The following is a 17,315-nucleotide window of genomic DNA, read 5'->3' on the forward strand; positions in this document are numbered from 1 at the left end:
CACTAAGACTACTCATGTTTATCAGCCATCCTTACAACGTTATTTTATGGGGGTGTGGGGAAGAGACTTATAAAAAGAACAAGGAGAAGCAGCGTGTACAAGGGAAACTGCCTGCCTGAAATGAAATCAGTTTGAGGGAGAGGCAGAAAGGGAAAAAAGGGCACAAGGAACACCACCCAAACTCAATCCTGAGATAGACGAAGGAAATTCTGAAGAAACAACATTCAGTTCCCTGCATGGACTACCCACTGGGGCCCTCAGACCAAAGCTTGATTGTTGGCAGATATCATCCAAAGAGTGTTATGCATTGAGGAAGTAGGCAAGGGCTCATATTAAGGTAATATTTAATTTTTGATAAAAGTAAACTTATCTACAGAAAATTATCTAATTTTTTTATTTAAAAATAGAATATTGACTATAAATTATTTTTCCAGATTTGAAAAAAAATGTTATGGGTTCTATCCCCAATGAAAGCTACACATGAAAATGCTTTAAACTTACTGGGCATTACTGCTTTTGTTTTTGCCCCTCCTTTTCTAAATCCATATACCTAATTTTATTTATTTTTTTTATTTATTTTTTTTGCGTTATGCGGGACTCTCACTGTTGCAGCCTCTCCCGTTGCAGAGCACAGGCTCCGGACGCGCAGGCTCAGCAGCCATGGCTCATGGGCCCAGCCGCTCCGCGGCATGTGGGATCTTCCCAGACCGGGGCACGAACCCGTGTCCCCTGCATCGGCAGGCGGACTCTCAACCACTGCGCCACCAGGGAAGCCCCATATACCTAATTTTAAATTAATGAAAGTTAAATAGCAAGTCCTTTAAAATTAACATAACTAAAAATTTACACCCTGTTTAATAACATTTTACTTAATATACCATATTTGTGATATGCAGTAGTAAACAACTCCATTCCTTTTAATGTTTTCCATGACACTACCTTTAACAAGATCCCCAGATACCACCTAAACATAACCAGCTTTAGTAAAAACACTGAACCTCAGTTTCTGGAAATTTCCTAGTGCCAAAAAGATCAGAATAGGTTTTTTTTTCCGTGCTAGCCCTTCTCTTCTGTTTATGATTGATACCTAGCCTGTATAAGTTTTACTACAGCTAGCCACTGCTGAAATGTAGGTAAATATACCATGTTACAATTATAAAAGCCAAGCAACATTATATGACTATTATGCAGGTCAAAAGACAACCATATAAAGAGATATATAGTCTTACTATAACTATAGTTTTAATCTCAATTCTAATATATTCATAGAAAAGCTTTATATAATGTGAATATCTTAGACCTTTTGCTTTTATTCATAAAATTTAATGGAAAACAGGATATTTAATAATTTTGACCAAGCCAAAAATAATAGCTATGATACTTTATTTATTTATTTATTTATTTTATTTTATTTTTTTTTTTTTTGGGCTGCGTTGGGTCTTTGTTGCAGCGCGCAGGCTTTCTCTAGTTGTGGCGAGAGGGGGCTACTCTTCATGGGGGTGCACGGGCTTCTCATTGTGGTGGCTTCTCTTGTTGCAGAGCACGGGCTCTAGGCATGCAGGCTTTAGTAGCTACAGCAAGCAGGCTCAGTAGTTGCAGCACACGGGCCCTAGATTGCGCAGGCTTCAGTAGTGGCACGTGGGCTCAGTAGCTGTGGTGCACGGGTGGTAGGGTGCGCGGGCTTCAGTAGTTGTGGCTCGCGGGCTCTAGAGTGCAGGCTCAGTAGTTGTGGCGCACGGGCTTAGTTGCTCCATGGCATGTGGGATCTTCCCGGACCAGGGATCAAACCCATGCCCCCTGCATTGGCAGGAGGATTCTTAACCACTGTGCCACCAGGGAAGTCCTATGATACTTTTAAAAGTCTTACCTCTAGAAGTTGAACTATCATGGCTTTTATTTTCACTGAGGATCCGGCATAAATGCAAACTAGAATAAAACAAATAATCTGTATTAATTTCTAATCCTAACATAGATAATCCTTATAGAGCAAATTATATCAACTAAAAATATCTGGAAATGTATCAGATATTTTTAAATCTATTAGTTTATAAATTAAATAAACCTATAAACCCTAATTGGTCAGAACTGGAGGATGCTAGTGAATCAAGTCATTATTTTGAAAACTGGTAAATAAAAGAATGAAAATCAAGCACTTATTCTGCCTTTTGTATATGAACGAATAGTTAATAAAAAATGCCTGTTAGTATTTCAGCTAACAAACAAAGGAATGATAGAATTAGAACAGCACCATTTTAAGGTCCCTAATAAATTAAAGGATCTAGGCATCTATGAATGGCTGTTCACATCACAAAAGACAATCAGATATTATGTGCCTCCTGATCCTGATATACAAGAATACACCACCACCTATGAAGTTGTCTTTAAAGGGGGGGGGGCAATAACTTAAATTCAAACTGTGAGAAACTCTATAGGACAATGGCCCAGTCTCTTCAACAAATATATTACAAGGGAAAATAAAAGATGGTGTGGGATCCTTAGGGTGAAAAAGGCTTAAGAGATATATCGATCACAGTGTATGGCTCCTTATTTGGATCCTGTTTCAAACAAATATTTTAAAAATTAACATTTATGAGTCAACTGGAATATTTTATAACTTTTTAAACGATAGATGCTGAAATATCTACAGATGAAATATTTACTTCAAAAGTATGGGAAAATGGGTAGGGTTATAGATGAAACAAGACTGGTCAGCAGTTGATAAATATTTAAGTTGGTTGATGATTTCACTGGGGAGCTATTATATCTACTTTCTCATCTGAGACTTTTTTCCTATAACAAAGTTTAAAAACAAAAAGTTGAAATTTTTTCATAAAATTAAAAAAAATACTTGTTGTATGGTGAATATTTCTTCACTAATTTAAATACAGCAAAGGATAGATATACAGTATACAGTGAAAGGAGGTATGTTTAATTGGAATTCCAGAAAGAAGAGAGAAAAGGGCAAAAGCAGTATTTGAAGAAATAATAGCCAAGAATTCAGTTTTCCAGAACTGAAGTGAAATCCGTATCTGATTATATCAATAGTAAAACTACAGAAAACCAAAGACAAAATCATTTAAGCACCTGAGGAAAAAAAGGCAATTAGTATCTTCATGACTTCTCAACAAGAACACTTGATAGCTGGAAGATACATTCAAGGTGCTAAAACAAAGTACCTGTCAACCTAAAATTCTATACCCAAAAAACACAGTTCCAAGAAAAGATAAAATAAGGACTGAACTTCAGACTAATAAAAATTGAGTTCACATACTAAAAGAAATGCTTGAGGACATTCTTCAGGCGGGATAAAAATGATCCCAGAAAGAACCTTAGAGTTGCAGCAAGAAATGAGGGAAAAAAGTGCTAAGTATATAGGTAATTCTAATTTAATATTAACTGAATAATAATAATAGTGACTTATGGTATTTAAACATGTGTAGTATTAAATATAGAGAGATAGATATATAAATGGAAAAACACTGAAATACATCAAGGCTAACGTGGGTTTATCCCAAATACACAGTTGGTTCAAATTAACTCACCACATTAAACCGACTTTTAAAATAACACAATAATTCAGGAATAGGTTCTATTCCTGATTTTCTAAAAGTCCTTTATGCATAAAAGACATTTGACAAAATTCAACTTCCATTCACTATTTTTTAAAAAGACTTTTAGAAAATCAGGAATAGAAAAAAACTTATAATTTGATAAAGTAGCAGTTCTGATAGTGTGGTTCACAAACCCCTGATCCCCAAGACACTTTCTAGAGCTCTGTAAGGTCAAAACTATATTCATAATAATACTAAGACTTCATTTCCCTTCTTTTGCTGTAATGACATTTGCCCTAATAATTCAAAAGCAAAGGAAGGTTAAGACGGTTAGCACCCTAACATTTATCAAGGCAGTAGCACCAAACCGTCTCACTGAATTCTTCAATATCAAGAAATCAAAGGAAAGAATATAGCCAGTCTCATGTAAGATGTCACCAAACTGTTTCATTATATATTTCATGACCATTCACAAACAAAAGCCAGTTTCACTTAAGAATGTCCTTGATAGGAGTGACCTCAGCAAGATGGCAAAATAGGAAGCCCCAGGCCTTCCTTCCTCCCATAGAAACACAACTCAACAATACACATACCCAATTCCCTTTACGAGAAATTCAGAAACCAGTTAAGAGGCCCCTGCATCCCAGGCGAGGACTAAACCAGCTGCATCAAAGCTCGTAGGAAAACACAACACACTCTTTCACCATAGTCCCTCCTCCTGGCACAACACCACACAACTGGGAGGAAATTCCCAATTCCCAAGTTCTCCCTGAGGAGGGAAAGAGAAGACTGGACTATATATACATCTAACATTCTGACTGGTGGGGGGGGGGGGGGAGTGGGCAACAGCTTGGCAGTCTCTCCCTCAACGGAGAAAAAAGAGTGTCCAATAGCCCAGCCTTTGGGAAGGGGGGACTGCCTGAGAGACTGGTTTCTGTCTAGCCTGACTTAGGGCACTGATGGCACCCAGCATACTCTAGCTGCCTGGGAGCCACTAAGAACAAAAAGAGCTGGGTGCTGTGCTGCTGCTTCACAGGACCCATGGTACAACAGATGGACACCAGAGAATGCAAGAGAGTGCCAGTTTCTGGAAAAAAAGAAACTGGAAAATCCCTCTCATCTGTAATCTATACATGAGTCCAGAGAAGACATATCCAGAGAAAAAATTTGAGAGGCCCCCAGAATCTATAGCCAAGCTGATTGGTAAAGGCCTTTCCCTGTACTAAAGCAGTCCATAAAGACTGGGATAAGAGTGTTTTTTCAAATGCAAGGATACCAACACAAATTACAAAGAACATAAAGAAACAGGTAAAATGGCCCAATACAAGAAACAAAATTAGTCTCCAGAAACTGATCCTAAAGAATTGGAGTCATATGAATTATCTGACAAAGAATTTAAAATAACCATCATAAAAATGCTCAATGAGCTCAGGAAAATGATGCATGAACAAAATGAGAATTCTAACAAAAGGACAGAAAATTTTAAAAGAACCAAATTTTGGAGCTAAAGAATGTAACAACTAAACTGAAAAAGTCACTAGAGAGCATTATGGATAATTCAAGAGCATTATGGATAGTCATATACAAAAGAATGAAATTGGACACTTCTTACATCATATACAAAAATCAACTCAAAATAGATCAAATACATAAAAATAAGACCTGAAACTGTAAAACTCCTAGAAAAAAACACAGGGGGAAAGCCTCATGACATTGGTCTTGGCAATGATTTCTTGGATATGACACCAAAAGCACAATGAAAGCAAAAACAGACAAGTGGGACATCAAACTAAAACTTGTGTGCGCAGCAAAGAAACAATGAACAGAATGAAAAGGCAGGGGACTACCCTGGTGGGCCAGTGGTTAAGACTCCATGCTTCCACTGCAGGGGACACGGGTTCCAACCCTGGTCAAGGAACTAGGACCCTGTGTGCCACACGGTGCGGCCAAAAAAAAAAAAAGAAAAGGCAACCTACGAAATGGAAAAAAAAATGTTTGCAAACCAGCCATGTATCTGATAAGGGGCTAATATCCAAAATATTTAAGAAACGTCTACATCTCAATAGCAAGAAAAAAATCTGATTTAAAAATGAGCAAAGAATTTGAATAGACATTTTTCCAAAGAAGACATACCAATGGCCAATAGGTGTATTAAAAGATGCTCAACATCACTTATCATCAGGGAAATGCAAATCAAAACCACAATAAGGCATCACCTCACACTTGTAAGGGTGGTCATTATTAAAAAACCCCAAACAAACAAACAAAAAAAACCAGAAATGACATCTGATAAAGGACTATTAACCAAAATATACGAATAACTCTTAAAACTCAACAATAAGAAAACAACCCAATTTAAACATGAGCAAAGACCTTAACTGACATACAGATGGCAAATAAGCATATGAAAAGATGTTCCACATCATATATCATCAGGGACATGGAAATTTAAACAATGAGATACCACTACACACCCATCAGAATGGCCAAAATCTGGAACACTGCCAACGACAGATGCTGGTGAGGATGTGGTGCAACGTAACTCTCAATCATCACTGGTGGGAATGAAAAATGGTACAGCCACACTGGAACACAGTTTGATGGTTTCTTACAAAATTAAACATACTCTTACCTTACAATCCAGCAATCCCACTCTCCTTGATATTTACCCAAAGGAGGTGAAAACTTATGTCCACACAAAAACCTGCACATGGATTTATAGCAGCTTTATTCATGACTGCCAAAACTTGGAAGAAACCAGGATATACTTCAGTAGGTGAATGGATACATAAATTGGTACACTGACCCCATAGAATATTATTCAGCACTAAACAGAAATGAGCTATCAAGACATGAAAAGACATGGAGAAACCTTAAATGAACACTAATAAGTCAAAGAAGCCAATCTGAAAAAACTACATAGTATATGTTTCCAACTAAATGTCATTCTGGAAAAGGCAAAACTATGGAGACAGTAAAAAGTTCAATGGTTGCCAGGGGTTAGGAGGAAGGATGAATAGGCAGAGCACAGAGGATTTTTAGGGCAGTGAAAATACTCTGATACTATAATGATGGATACACATCATTATACCTGTGTCCAAACGCATAGAATGTACAACACCAAGAGTGAACACAGAGGTAAACTTTGAATTGGGGGCAATTATGATGCATCAATATAGGTTCATCAGTTGTAACAAATGTAACACTCTGGTGGGGGATGTTGATAATGGGGAGGCTGTGCATGTGCGGGGGCAGGGGGTAAGGGAAATTTCTGTAACTTCCTCTCAATTTTTCTGTGAACCTTAAAACACCTGTTTAAAAAAATTAATTCTTTAAAAACCAACAGAAAATAAGTGTTAGGGAGGATATGAAGAAACTGGAAACCCTGTGCACTGTTGGTGGGAATGTAAAATGGTAAACAGTACGGAAGTTCCTCAAAAAATTAAAAATAGAACTATCATACAATCTAGCAATCCCACTTCCAGGTATTTACTCATAAGAGTTGAAAAGAGGATATCAAAGAGGTATTTGCACTCCCATGTTCACTGCAGCATTATTCACAATAGCCAAGAGATATAAACAACCTAAATGTCCATCAACAGATGAATACATAAAGAAAACATGGTGCATACATACAATGGAACATTACTCAGGCACAAAGAAATCCTGTCATATACAACATGGATGAGCCCTGAAGATAGTATGCTAAGTAAGTCAGTCACAGAAGGATAAATACGGCATGATTTTACTTATATGAGGTATCTAAAGTAATCAAGCTCATAGAAGCAAAAAGTAGAATTTCGGTGGTTGCCAGGGGCTAGGGGGAAAGAGAAATGGGAACTTGCTGTTCAATGGGTATAAAACTTCAGTCAAGCAAGATGAAAAAGATCTAAAGATCTGTTGTACTACACTGTGCTCATCGTTAACAATACTGTACTGTACACTTTAAAATGTGTTAAGATTTATCTGATGTTATGTGTTTGTATCTACAATAAAGAAAATGTCCTTAATGAAGTAGTGAAAATTAATTTTAATAAATCCTAGCCCTGAGAACATGCCTTTTTTAAAAATATGTATTTTTAATATTCTATGTGACAAATTGGAAAGTATACATAAAACATTTCTGTCACACACCAAAATACCATGGTTGTCTCCAGGAAAATCACCTATACGACTGTTTGAATTCTGAGCTGAACTAGCTGCTTTTTCACAGAACACCATTTTTACTTGAAAGAAATGACAAACTATGGTTATTCGGATTTGGGTCTTTGGCAGGCATTTTCTCAAAAATGAACCAAGAGAGCCAGTCACTTCAAGAAAAACAACTGAGAGTATTTGTTGCCAATGAGAAAATGTAAAGTTTCAAACAAAAATTAGAATTTTGGAAAACTTTTATCTGGCACCATGGACTTGGCTAGTTCCCAATTCATAAAAACTTTCCTGATAAGTTCAGTGATGATACTAAAGAATGTGGGGGTTTTTTATATTATACAATGTATTGTGTCAATATTTGGAAGTGCTGCATCATTCAGTGAACCAATATTTTTCCAAATGACCAATGCATGATGTTGCAAAATAATGCATGGGTAAAAGACAGATTCCAAGTAAAAGAGAGACAATTGGATTTCAATTTAACAAAGTACAAAAAGTACACTGATATGGTTTTGGATTTGGCATTGCAATAAACCATTAACAAACTACCACCTGACAAATTTTGACATGGTATCAAAGAATATCTACAATTATCTGAAAAGGTTACTAAAATTCTCCTCCTTTTGCCAACTATTTATGTGTAAGGCTGAACTTTCTTCATATACATCAACCACAACAATATATTGCAACCCCTACTTCACAGCACACATAAAAATCAACTCCAGTTAGATAAGACTTAAAAAGGGAGAGCAAAATAATGTTTCCAGAAAATCATAGGATAAGTTCGTTAACCTGAAAATGGAGAGAAACTAGTAAACCCAAAAAAGTACTAATCAAAAAGTAAAAGATTGATAAATTTAACTACATTAAAATGAACAACTTCTGCTCATCAAAAGTCACCACCATAAGAGTGGAAGTACAAGCCTAAGAATAACAAAAGATATTTGCCACACATACAATGTAACCCACAAAGGGGACAAATACAGACTATAGAAAGAACTCCCACAAATCAATGAAAGAAGTGCAAACAATCCAAAAGAAAAATGGGGAAAAGATATAAAGAGGCATTTCACAAAAAACCAGAAATCCAAATGGCCAATAACACAGAAAAAGACGCCTATGCTACTACAAATGAACGTATATGCTAAACAAACAGACTCACAGATATAGAAAACAAACTGTGGTTACCAAAGGGGAGAGGGACGGGGGGCGAGGGGAGGGGGAGACAATTTAGGAGTATGGGATTAACAGATACAAACTAATACGTATAAAATAGATAAGCAACAATGATATACTGTATAGCACAGGGAATTATAGCCATTACCTCATAATAACCTGTAATGGAGTATAATCTGCAAAAATACTGAATCACTATGCTGTACCCCCAAAACTAATATTGTAAATAAACTACACTTCAATTTTAAAAATTGGGGAAAATGCCTATGAAAATATGAGCCCCAAGAAAATAACATTAGATACATATTATATTGACCAAAAATTTACAGTCTGACAATATTAAATGTTAGCCAGGATGTGAAGGTGAACTCTCATACACTGCTGGTGGGAGTATATTTTGAAATAGTTTGGCAGTACCTAGCAGAGCTAAAGTTAATCACAATCTAGAACCTAGCCACACATACAATGTATGTATTCTACAGTTCAGTATATATCCCACAAGAACACATGCTGTGTACACTAAGATACCTGTATAAGAATGGTTCTATTGGCACTGTTGGTAACAGCCAAAAGCTCAAAACAACAAAATTGTTCATTGGTAGCCTAAGAGATAAATTGTGGTATAGTTATACAATGGAGTATCTTTTAACTATGAAAATCAAAGAACTGCAAATACTTGCAAAAATATGAATGATTCCTAAAGACATAATGTTGAGCAAAAGCAGCCAGATACAATAGAATACGCCCTCTATGATTCCATCTATATGAAATTCAAGAAGAGCAAACTTAAACTTATTGGGGTAGCAAAACTGTAAATAAAAACTAGAGAAAGCCATAAATGTCAGTTACCACAGGGGAGATAAAGAGGGTGCAATCAGGAAGGGGGACTATGTTGACTAGAGCTGGATATGAGTTACATGGGTGTGCATCTTACAGTGATTCTTTAAGCTCTACATTTAGATTTTATGTACTTTTCTGTATTTTTTTAATTTCACATTTCAGAAAAAGAAATATTCTTATTACAAACTGTACAAAGCTCTAACGAAAAAGAAGAGAACCAATGAATGCGCATGTTTCTCACTCTTTTATGTCTAGCAATGCTCTTTCCATAGTCAATAAAAAGACTTACAGAATATGCTTATATACCACATCTAAGGTGAAATATGATGCCACATGACAATCATCCACAGAGAGATTATCGACTTTGCAGATTATGCATGCCCTTGCAGTTCACCTCTCTGTGTCTTGATTATTTCAATACTTCTTCATCAGAATGAGCAGGGTACAGTTCAATAAACTTTTCCCAGTCAACAATTCATTTGTAGGTCTCACAAAATTATTTTCAAAACCAAAGAATAAAAATACCTTGTCACTGAAGAACAATTACTAAATTAAATCTGCATAGTTTGAAAATCTCATTTAGTTATTAGTTTTTAACCAATTCCTATTAAAAGAACAAAAAAAATTTTTTCAGAGAGCACCTTAGAAATGGTTAAATAAGCTGATTTAAGTTTGACCCCAAGTACTTTCAACTACTTCTGAGAACCAGATAGGCCTTCCAATGTGTTAAGACAGTGGGTAAGCTTTTAATTTCTCAAAATAAGTTAAACCTACCACAAACTTACCTCAAATAAAAAAAAAATCAATCTTCATTACATTAGGCAATACAAAAATATCTGCTTCAAGACTATCATCAGAGAATATAACCTAAAAATGTCTGATATCTAGCTCCTTTTTTGTTAAGAGTAAATATATAAGAAGGTGCATCAAGGCTGCTTCAATATTTGCTATAAAGTACTGAAACAATTCCCCCTTGTGGTTCTCACTGTCCCCAGAGGTTCGTTTCCCTTTAGAATGTAGTAGCAGGAAATACTGCATCTTTGACAGAAGAATGCAAGGGAAATCAAGTAACTCATCTTTCCCTTCGTACCCAGGCTACTAAAAAGCAAGGTCAAATATTCCTTCTTACAGTGAATGTGTTTGCTTATTCACATTTTCAATAGCTTCATTTTCTATTTGTTTTAATAAGCTTAATGCAAATGTCTTTTGTTATAATCCTTCCAGTGGGGAGGGGGGAATGTCAGTGTTCCAAATCCCACTTAATCTAATGGTACAGTCACTGTTACATAATTTTTAAAAATCATTGAAATGTAATTTCATCTTGTCAGTCACAAGGCCACAAACATATTCATTAAAGGATGCAGATGATAATGTCATCATGAACTATTAATAAGCATCTCAAAGATTTGCTCAAATTGTGTAAGGAATCACTGATGGGTTATTATGATAAGGCAACTTACTTGTATAACAGATACTTTTGTTTCCCTAGTATAAAACACTTCTGCCTTAGTTGTTGGAGGAAACTAAAAACAATCACTAAGAATTTTCCCCCAATCAGTAGATTTGTCCCGGCTCTTCCCCTAAGTAATTCACTAACAAAAGTATCCTTAAGTATCCTAAGTATCTTTAAGTATCCTTAAAGAAACAATTCTGTTTCTGAATGTTGGGTGTCTTACTACAGCTCTTATACAGTTATAGTTCTCTATCGTAAATTTTAAAGGGAAGAAAACAAAACTACCTCCAACAGTTGCCCATTTTAATGTGGTTTTAAAAATAATCAAATGTTCTGCCTCGGTACAAATTCAAATGATTATTTTAGTCCTTTAATAACCTCCAAATAATTGAGTTTACCATTTTTTCCACTTTTATAACAGTTTGGTGCTACTGTGGAGATGCTACCTCAGGCCCCTGAGAACAAAGAATATACTTTCTGTCAAATATCTGTGAAACTTAAACTGAATAAAATGTCTTAAGTTCTTCCAAGAACTTAATGTTATTTTGCAAATACTCTTTAACATGAGTATTTGGCTTTCCGTCTTACTTGGTCCTATTTTCCAGTAAAAAAAAGAAACACAACACAAGCCTGCACTACTTGATTATGTTCAACATCTCAAAGTTGGCTCTACATATAAAAAATTGATGTCAATCTGTGCTTCAATTAATTTTTAAAAACAACAGAAAAGGTTACATTTTGTTAAGCAAGTGCTACCTCTATTATCATTGATAGAAGAGAGGCATAACCCACAAAAATGAATATTGGGACATGTAGTTTTATACTGAAAGATGCATTTAAGAAAATGAAAATATGCACTTATGAGGAGGAAAGGGAACAGGAAATCTTAAAAAAGACAACAGAAGCTCCTGCACACAAGTACATTAATAGCACTCTACCTTAACTAAAGAATAATTTAATTTTTCTAGCAAACAAAGAAAGCAGTAGCCTGGAAAAATGTTCTGATACTGCTATAACATTTTCTGAAGAATTTCTCTTACCAGGGAAATAAGACCAAGACTTATGAACACAGGTCAAATGAGAAAACAAATGCCAAATGAAAAGTAAGACATAAAGAAATGGTTTCAGATAAAGCTTCAGCTGAACTTAGAACACCTTTTGAAGAAAAAAAAAGACTTAAATACTAACACTAAAGTTTCTTAGAATGATTATTTGCTATAAACTCCCTCCTCCAACTTCCCTCCAAAAAATTCGGGACAGACAACATTTAATGAACATCCAAATGTACTTCCATAAGTTCTGGAATATGTCATCTAGTAGCAGAAGAAGAAAAAGAATGGCACCAAAACATTTGGTGATTAAATTTTAAAACTTTATTATAACTACCAATAATTAATAAGGTAACACCCAACAAAAATTTCTAATTGATGTATAATTTTTTTAAAAGAAAGAATTAAGTTCTTTAAACAGACAAATAGATGATATTCAACAAATATAAGTATTTCAAAATTAAACTAAGTATTGACATGAGGCTAACATCTTCAGATTAAGAGCTTGGAATATAAATCCTCCATTAAGGTTGCTTGTGACACAAAGAAATGCTGAGCTCACTGTGTTAATCATGCCTACTAAAAACAAAATTCTCCCCTGGATCTACCAGTACATGCAAGTTTATTAGCTTAATCGTGGCAAACCCTATGCTAATATGAAATCATCAAGAAACTAAAGCTCAAAAAAAAAAAAAAAAAAAAAAAAAGAAACTAAAGCTCTAATTCCAAAATTAAAGTGATTAAATCCATATCTTGCATATGTCGCAGAATTTCAGAGTTTGTATTAAGATGTGAAACTCTGAAGAGCAGATCTAAGTGTTACTGGAAAGGACAATTATGTTTTGGTAGTCCTCCTCTGTCCTTTTGCTATCTCTTGGAAAAGATCATTTTAAGAATTCTGTAATTTACCATGAAAAACATAATCAGTATCTCTGGAAACAACAGATTAGCTAAGTATGTGATGGACCCTTCAGATAGGCAAAATACAGTTTTTCTTTTCTCCCTAGTTACTTAACAAAATTTATTCTTCAAAGCCAAGACTTCCCATCTTAATAGACAGTTGCTTTTCATGACGCACAATTAAGAATTTGCCCTCTCAAAGTTATAAAATATCCCATACATTGCATATGTTCACTATGCTGCTGAAGTTGACTACAACTCCCAGAATACAGACTTACACTGCTGAGACAGACAAGAAATGAACTAATACCTCATGAAACATATCATGCAGTTTTTAAAAAAGGTAACTTTCAGTCAAGTTAAAGCTCATCTGCTAATTTATCTCATTAAAAAGGAAATATCCACCCAAGATATAATTTTAAATACTGGTCATATCTTAAAAGCCAAATATATAAATGGATTCATTAATAATTTGGTGGCACATTTTTTTTAACATTTCCAGTTGCTGGTTTATATTTTAAGAAGCTGTTTTTCAGACAAAAGAAATGATTTTTTGTAATATATTTATAATACCATTTTTTCTAATAAAATGAAAATGCTAACTCTATCTTTAGCAAGATACAAAAAGTTTTCAAAGAGGGAAAAGAGGTCCAGTATATGAAGACTAAGCACTGGATGGTGATTTCTTTGACTATTTCATACAACTAACAACTATTTAAACTATTTCATTATTGTCACACAACTCTCTTCATGTAACAGAACAGAGTTATAAAACTGACTAAACTGATCTGGATCTACTATAGTTCAAACTACATTCCACAAGCCATGCAATAACTACATAAACGTTAAGTCCTAATAGCAGTTTTGAAGCAGCTCTTCAAACACAGAAATTATGATGGGTAGCATGGATCATGTAAATATACATAAAGTGAATCCAAAATTCCATTTTGACTAGGTATTTCGACTTCCTACATGACTTTTTCTCCAACCACTGCCAGTCAGAAGCCAAGCAGAATTTCCTACCCTGAATACCACTCATTCTAAGGTGGGAGTCATAGTAAAACTGTCAAAAACAGTTAGCTAGAAGGAGGAAGCTGAGCAATCTACAGATGACAGTCCCTAAATAACTGTTGGCTTTAAAAGTAAACAAAACAACAATGAACTGATTTATCCGTTTTGGGGGGTTATCCTAATCTAATATAGATGAAAATGATGGTTTGGTTTGGTAACTTCCCATCCTGCCTTCCTTGCACACAAGAGACTTAATAGCTATTTGTTAACTAGCAAGTACAAGGATTTGGAAAATGTTCCTAACAGTTAAAAATGAATGCTTATCAAACAGACTTCTCTGGCAGTTAACAAAATAAGCTCTCTAAGCATATGCTAGAAAGGCTATGGGGGGTGGGGGAAGGACGGGGACGGGAGGGTTGAACCAAAAGAAAACGTGAGACAGTCCCCACTCTTCAAGGGTCTCTCAATTCGTTGGAGTACAAGAGTATACATGAAAGAGTCAGAGACTAATTAATTGCTAACCTGAGTGGTACAGACTTTAAGTGCAAGAGCTGTCCAAATTAGTTTAAATATCTAAAGATTGGAATAATATTACTTTTAATAGCTATCACTTGAGTACTTACTATAAGGCAAGTGCTTTACAGGCGTTATTTAGTCTTCACAACAATGCTTTGAGTACTTATTATTCCCAATTTACTCAAGGGGAAACGGTCAAAGTGGTTAAGGAACTTACCCAAGGTCACTCGGCTAGTTAAGTGGCTAAAACTGCCGCTTACCCAGGCAATCCAAGTCTAGCGCTCACACTAAGACTTCATAAGGCAGCGCGAGCGCGGCAGCGGGGTGGGGAGGGCCACATAGGCTGGCGCTATTACACGCGCAAGATCGGCCGACGCATTCCCCACGTACGTTCCAAGTAACGAAGTTTCAGAGATCCGTATCTCGCGCCAGCAACCGTAAACTGACTACGGAGATCGGCCGCAACCACGGCAAAAAAGGCTAACAGGAGTTAATCTAAGACGGGGCTGAGCTTTAATTAATAAAGCGATTCAGAGGGAAAAAATTGCAGTAAGTTATTTGTTTTAAAATCTGGGGTTTGTTCCGCCGCTTAAGAGAATTTTCCCCCCGAGGCAGGGAGAGCTTAAATTCGGGGCAAGGAAACCGCGGTTATAGCAAATTACTGTTTTCTGTATTACTGAAAGAAAAAAAAAAAAAAAACCCAAGTTTTAGGTCTACAGGAAACGCGTTATTCTAGGTACACGAGAACCTTGGAGAGTTGCCAAAATTAGTTGTAGTCCCAGGACAAAATGGGGTTTAGGAACATTTAATGACGAAAGTTGATTCCAACCCGAAACGGCTCTAAGGTGAAAAGACGGAGCAAAGAAATGCCGGTAGGTCTTCGGGGAAAGCGGCAATCCTTGCTACACTTCGCCCACGGGCAGCGGCGCCGCGTGAGGCCGGGACAGTCCGAGAGACAGCTCCCGAGAGGACGAGAGGTGCCAAGCGGGGTTCTTCCCGAAGCCCCGGGCTTCGCGGCGGCGGGCGGAGAGGAGGGGAGGGAGTCCGGGACGGTTCGGACTTCGGGCAGAGGAGGCGCCGGGCTCCAAACTGCGGAGTCGAACGGGTGCAGAGTAAAGAAATGGGACAGACTGAAACTCCGAACCCTCCCGGCGCGGCCCCGTGAAGAGAAAGGAGCCAAGTGAGCTCAAGCGATGAGGGGGACAAAAAGAGACGGAACGAAAGCGCAGGGACCCGTAGGGACAAAACGGGAGTTCCGCTAAGAGGCTAAAAAAGACAACCTCCGGCCGGCAGCGGGGCTTTCTGGGAAGCCGGGAAAGGCAGGAGGTCGGCGGCGACTACCAGCACCTCTCATCCCCGAGTTCGAAACTCCTAGACAACCATCCACACCCGCCACCCGGATGGGGGAGGGGACACCTCTTCCCCACCACCACCTCCCCACAAATATGAGAGCAAGGCTGACGGCCGAGCCCAGCCCGGCCGTGCGCCCGCCTCCAGCCCAGACACTCACAATTCGCCTCTCCCTGATTTCTCCCAGTTCTTTATCCACTCTACGGGAACCAAGACAGTCGCGGCCGCCATCTTCCCCTCACTAGTAGCAGAAACCCGGATGTGTAGCACGCGAGCGAGGGGTCAAAGGGGAGCACCGCCCACGAGGAATGCCGGGAGCCGCGAGTTCGGTTTTCGATTTCCCGCCCCACTTTCCGCCCCACTTTCCACCCCACCCTGCGGAAGCCCGAGGCCCTGTTGCCAACCAGGTGGCTGGGACCCGTGGGTCCCATCGCAGAGTGAGATGTCACTGAAACTGAACAGTGTATATTTTCTAATGGGTGGCCGGGCCCTCTGCAAACCTTGCCCCCCCCTTCCCTTTAGAACAGGAAAAATGCCATCCCCAGGCCAACTCGTAGCCTTTATCTTCTTCCGTAGCATCTACTCCAGACCACTAATTCAAAATTGTGTTTTTTAAAGCACCTAATATGTGCTAGACACTGGGGACAGAGAAATAATAAGCCATGATGCCTACCCTCAACGAGCTCAGTCCGTGGGGAAGACAAACATATAAGCAGATCAATTACAATACACCCCGCTGAGATCAAAGAAATTAATTGGGGAAGAGGCAGCCGATTACTATGTGCCAGGCATTCTGCTAATCCGAAGGATACAATCTTAGGAGAAAGATTAAATCGGCTCTGGGAACCATCAGGGCTGACAGCTACCGTGTCTGCGGCTGTCATTGTAACCTTAGGCAAAACTAGAGGGCGCAAGTACGAAGAGAAACGAGTTGTTTACACTACATAGTCTGAAAGTACTCCCGACGAGATAACTTCGTATTTCAAAGGGCGAAATAGAAACTTTACGGTCGGAAAACATGGCCGACACCCTCCTAACTCTGATGAATATAAGCATCCTTATGTATTAAACAAATGGGCGTCATATGCCTCCTGATGAGGTGCTAAGAAAAACACTAACCAATTTTGTAGTATTCATCATGCCAAAATTCGCATAACCTGAATTTAATCACGAGGGAACATCAGACAAGCCCATATTAAGGGACAGTCTACAAAATTACTGGCTTGCACTCTTCAAAATCATCAAGGTCACTAAAGACAAAGAGAGATTGAGGAACTCTTCCAGATTAATGAAAACAACAGAACAACTGATCCCCAG

The 17,315-nt window shown here is 37.6% G+C and overlaps 1 protein-coding gene across 14 annotated transcripts in view; it reads right to left on the reverse strand.

Annotated features, from left to right (window-relative positions):
* Positions 1 to 16,253, reverse strand: part of THOC2 (THO complex 2) — a 103,289-nt gene extending 87,036 nt beyond the window's left edge. For 9 of the 14 annotated variants that reach the window (XR_004347990.1, XR_004347991.1, XM_032619253.1 and 6 more), the window contains exons 1-2: positions 16,159 to 16,250; positions 1,868 to 1,926 (exon numbers count right to left, since the gene is read on the reverse strand). Coding sequence is in view for 12 of the 14 variants with exons in the window: in XM_032619253.1 (XP_032475144.1) it covers positions 1,868 to 1,926; positions 16,159 to 16,229 (130 nt within the window). In the remaining 2 variants the exon portion in view is untranslated. Of the gene's footprint in view, positions 1 to 1,867; positions 1,927 to 16,158 lie in introns of all 14 variants that reach the window. The other 5 variants (XM_032619258.1, XM_032619257.1, XM_032619256.1 and 2 more) reach the window with 1 other exon arrangement.
* Positions 16,254 to 17,315: the final 1,062 nt, after the last annotated feature.

This window comes from Phocoena sinus, chromosome X (assembly GCF_008692025.1).
Source record: "Phocoena sinus isolate mPhoSin1 chromosome X, mPhoSin1.pri, whole genome shotgun sequence".
Taxonomy (NCBI): domain Eukaryota; kingdom Metazoa; phylum Chordata; class Mammalia; order Artiodactyla; family Phocoenidae; genus Phocoena; species Phocoena sinus.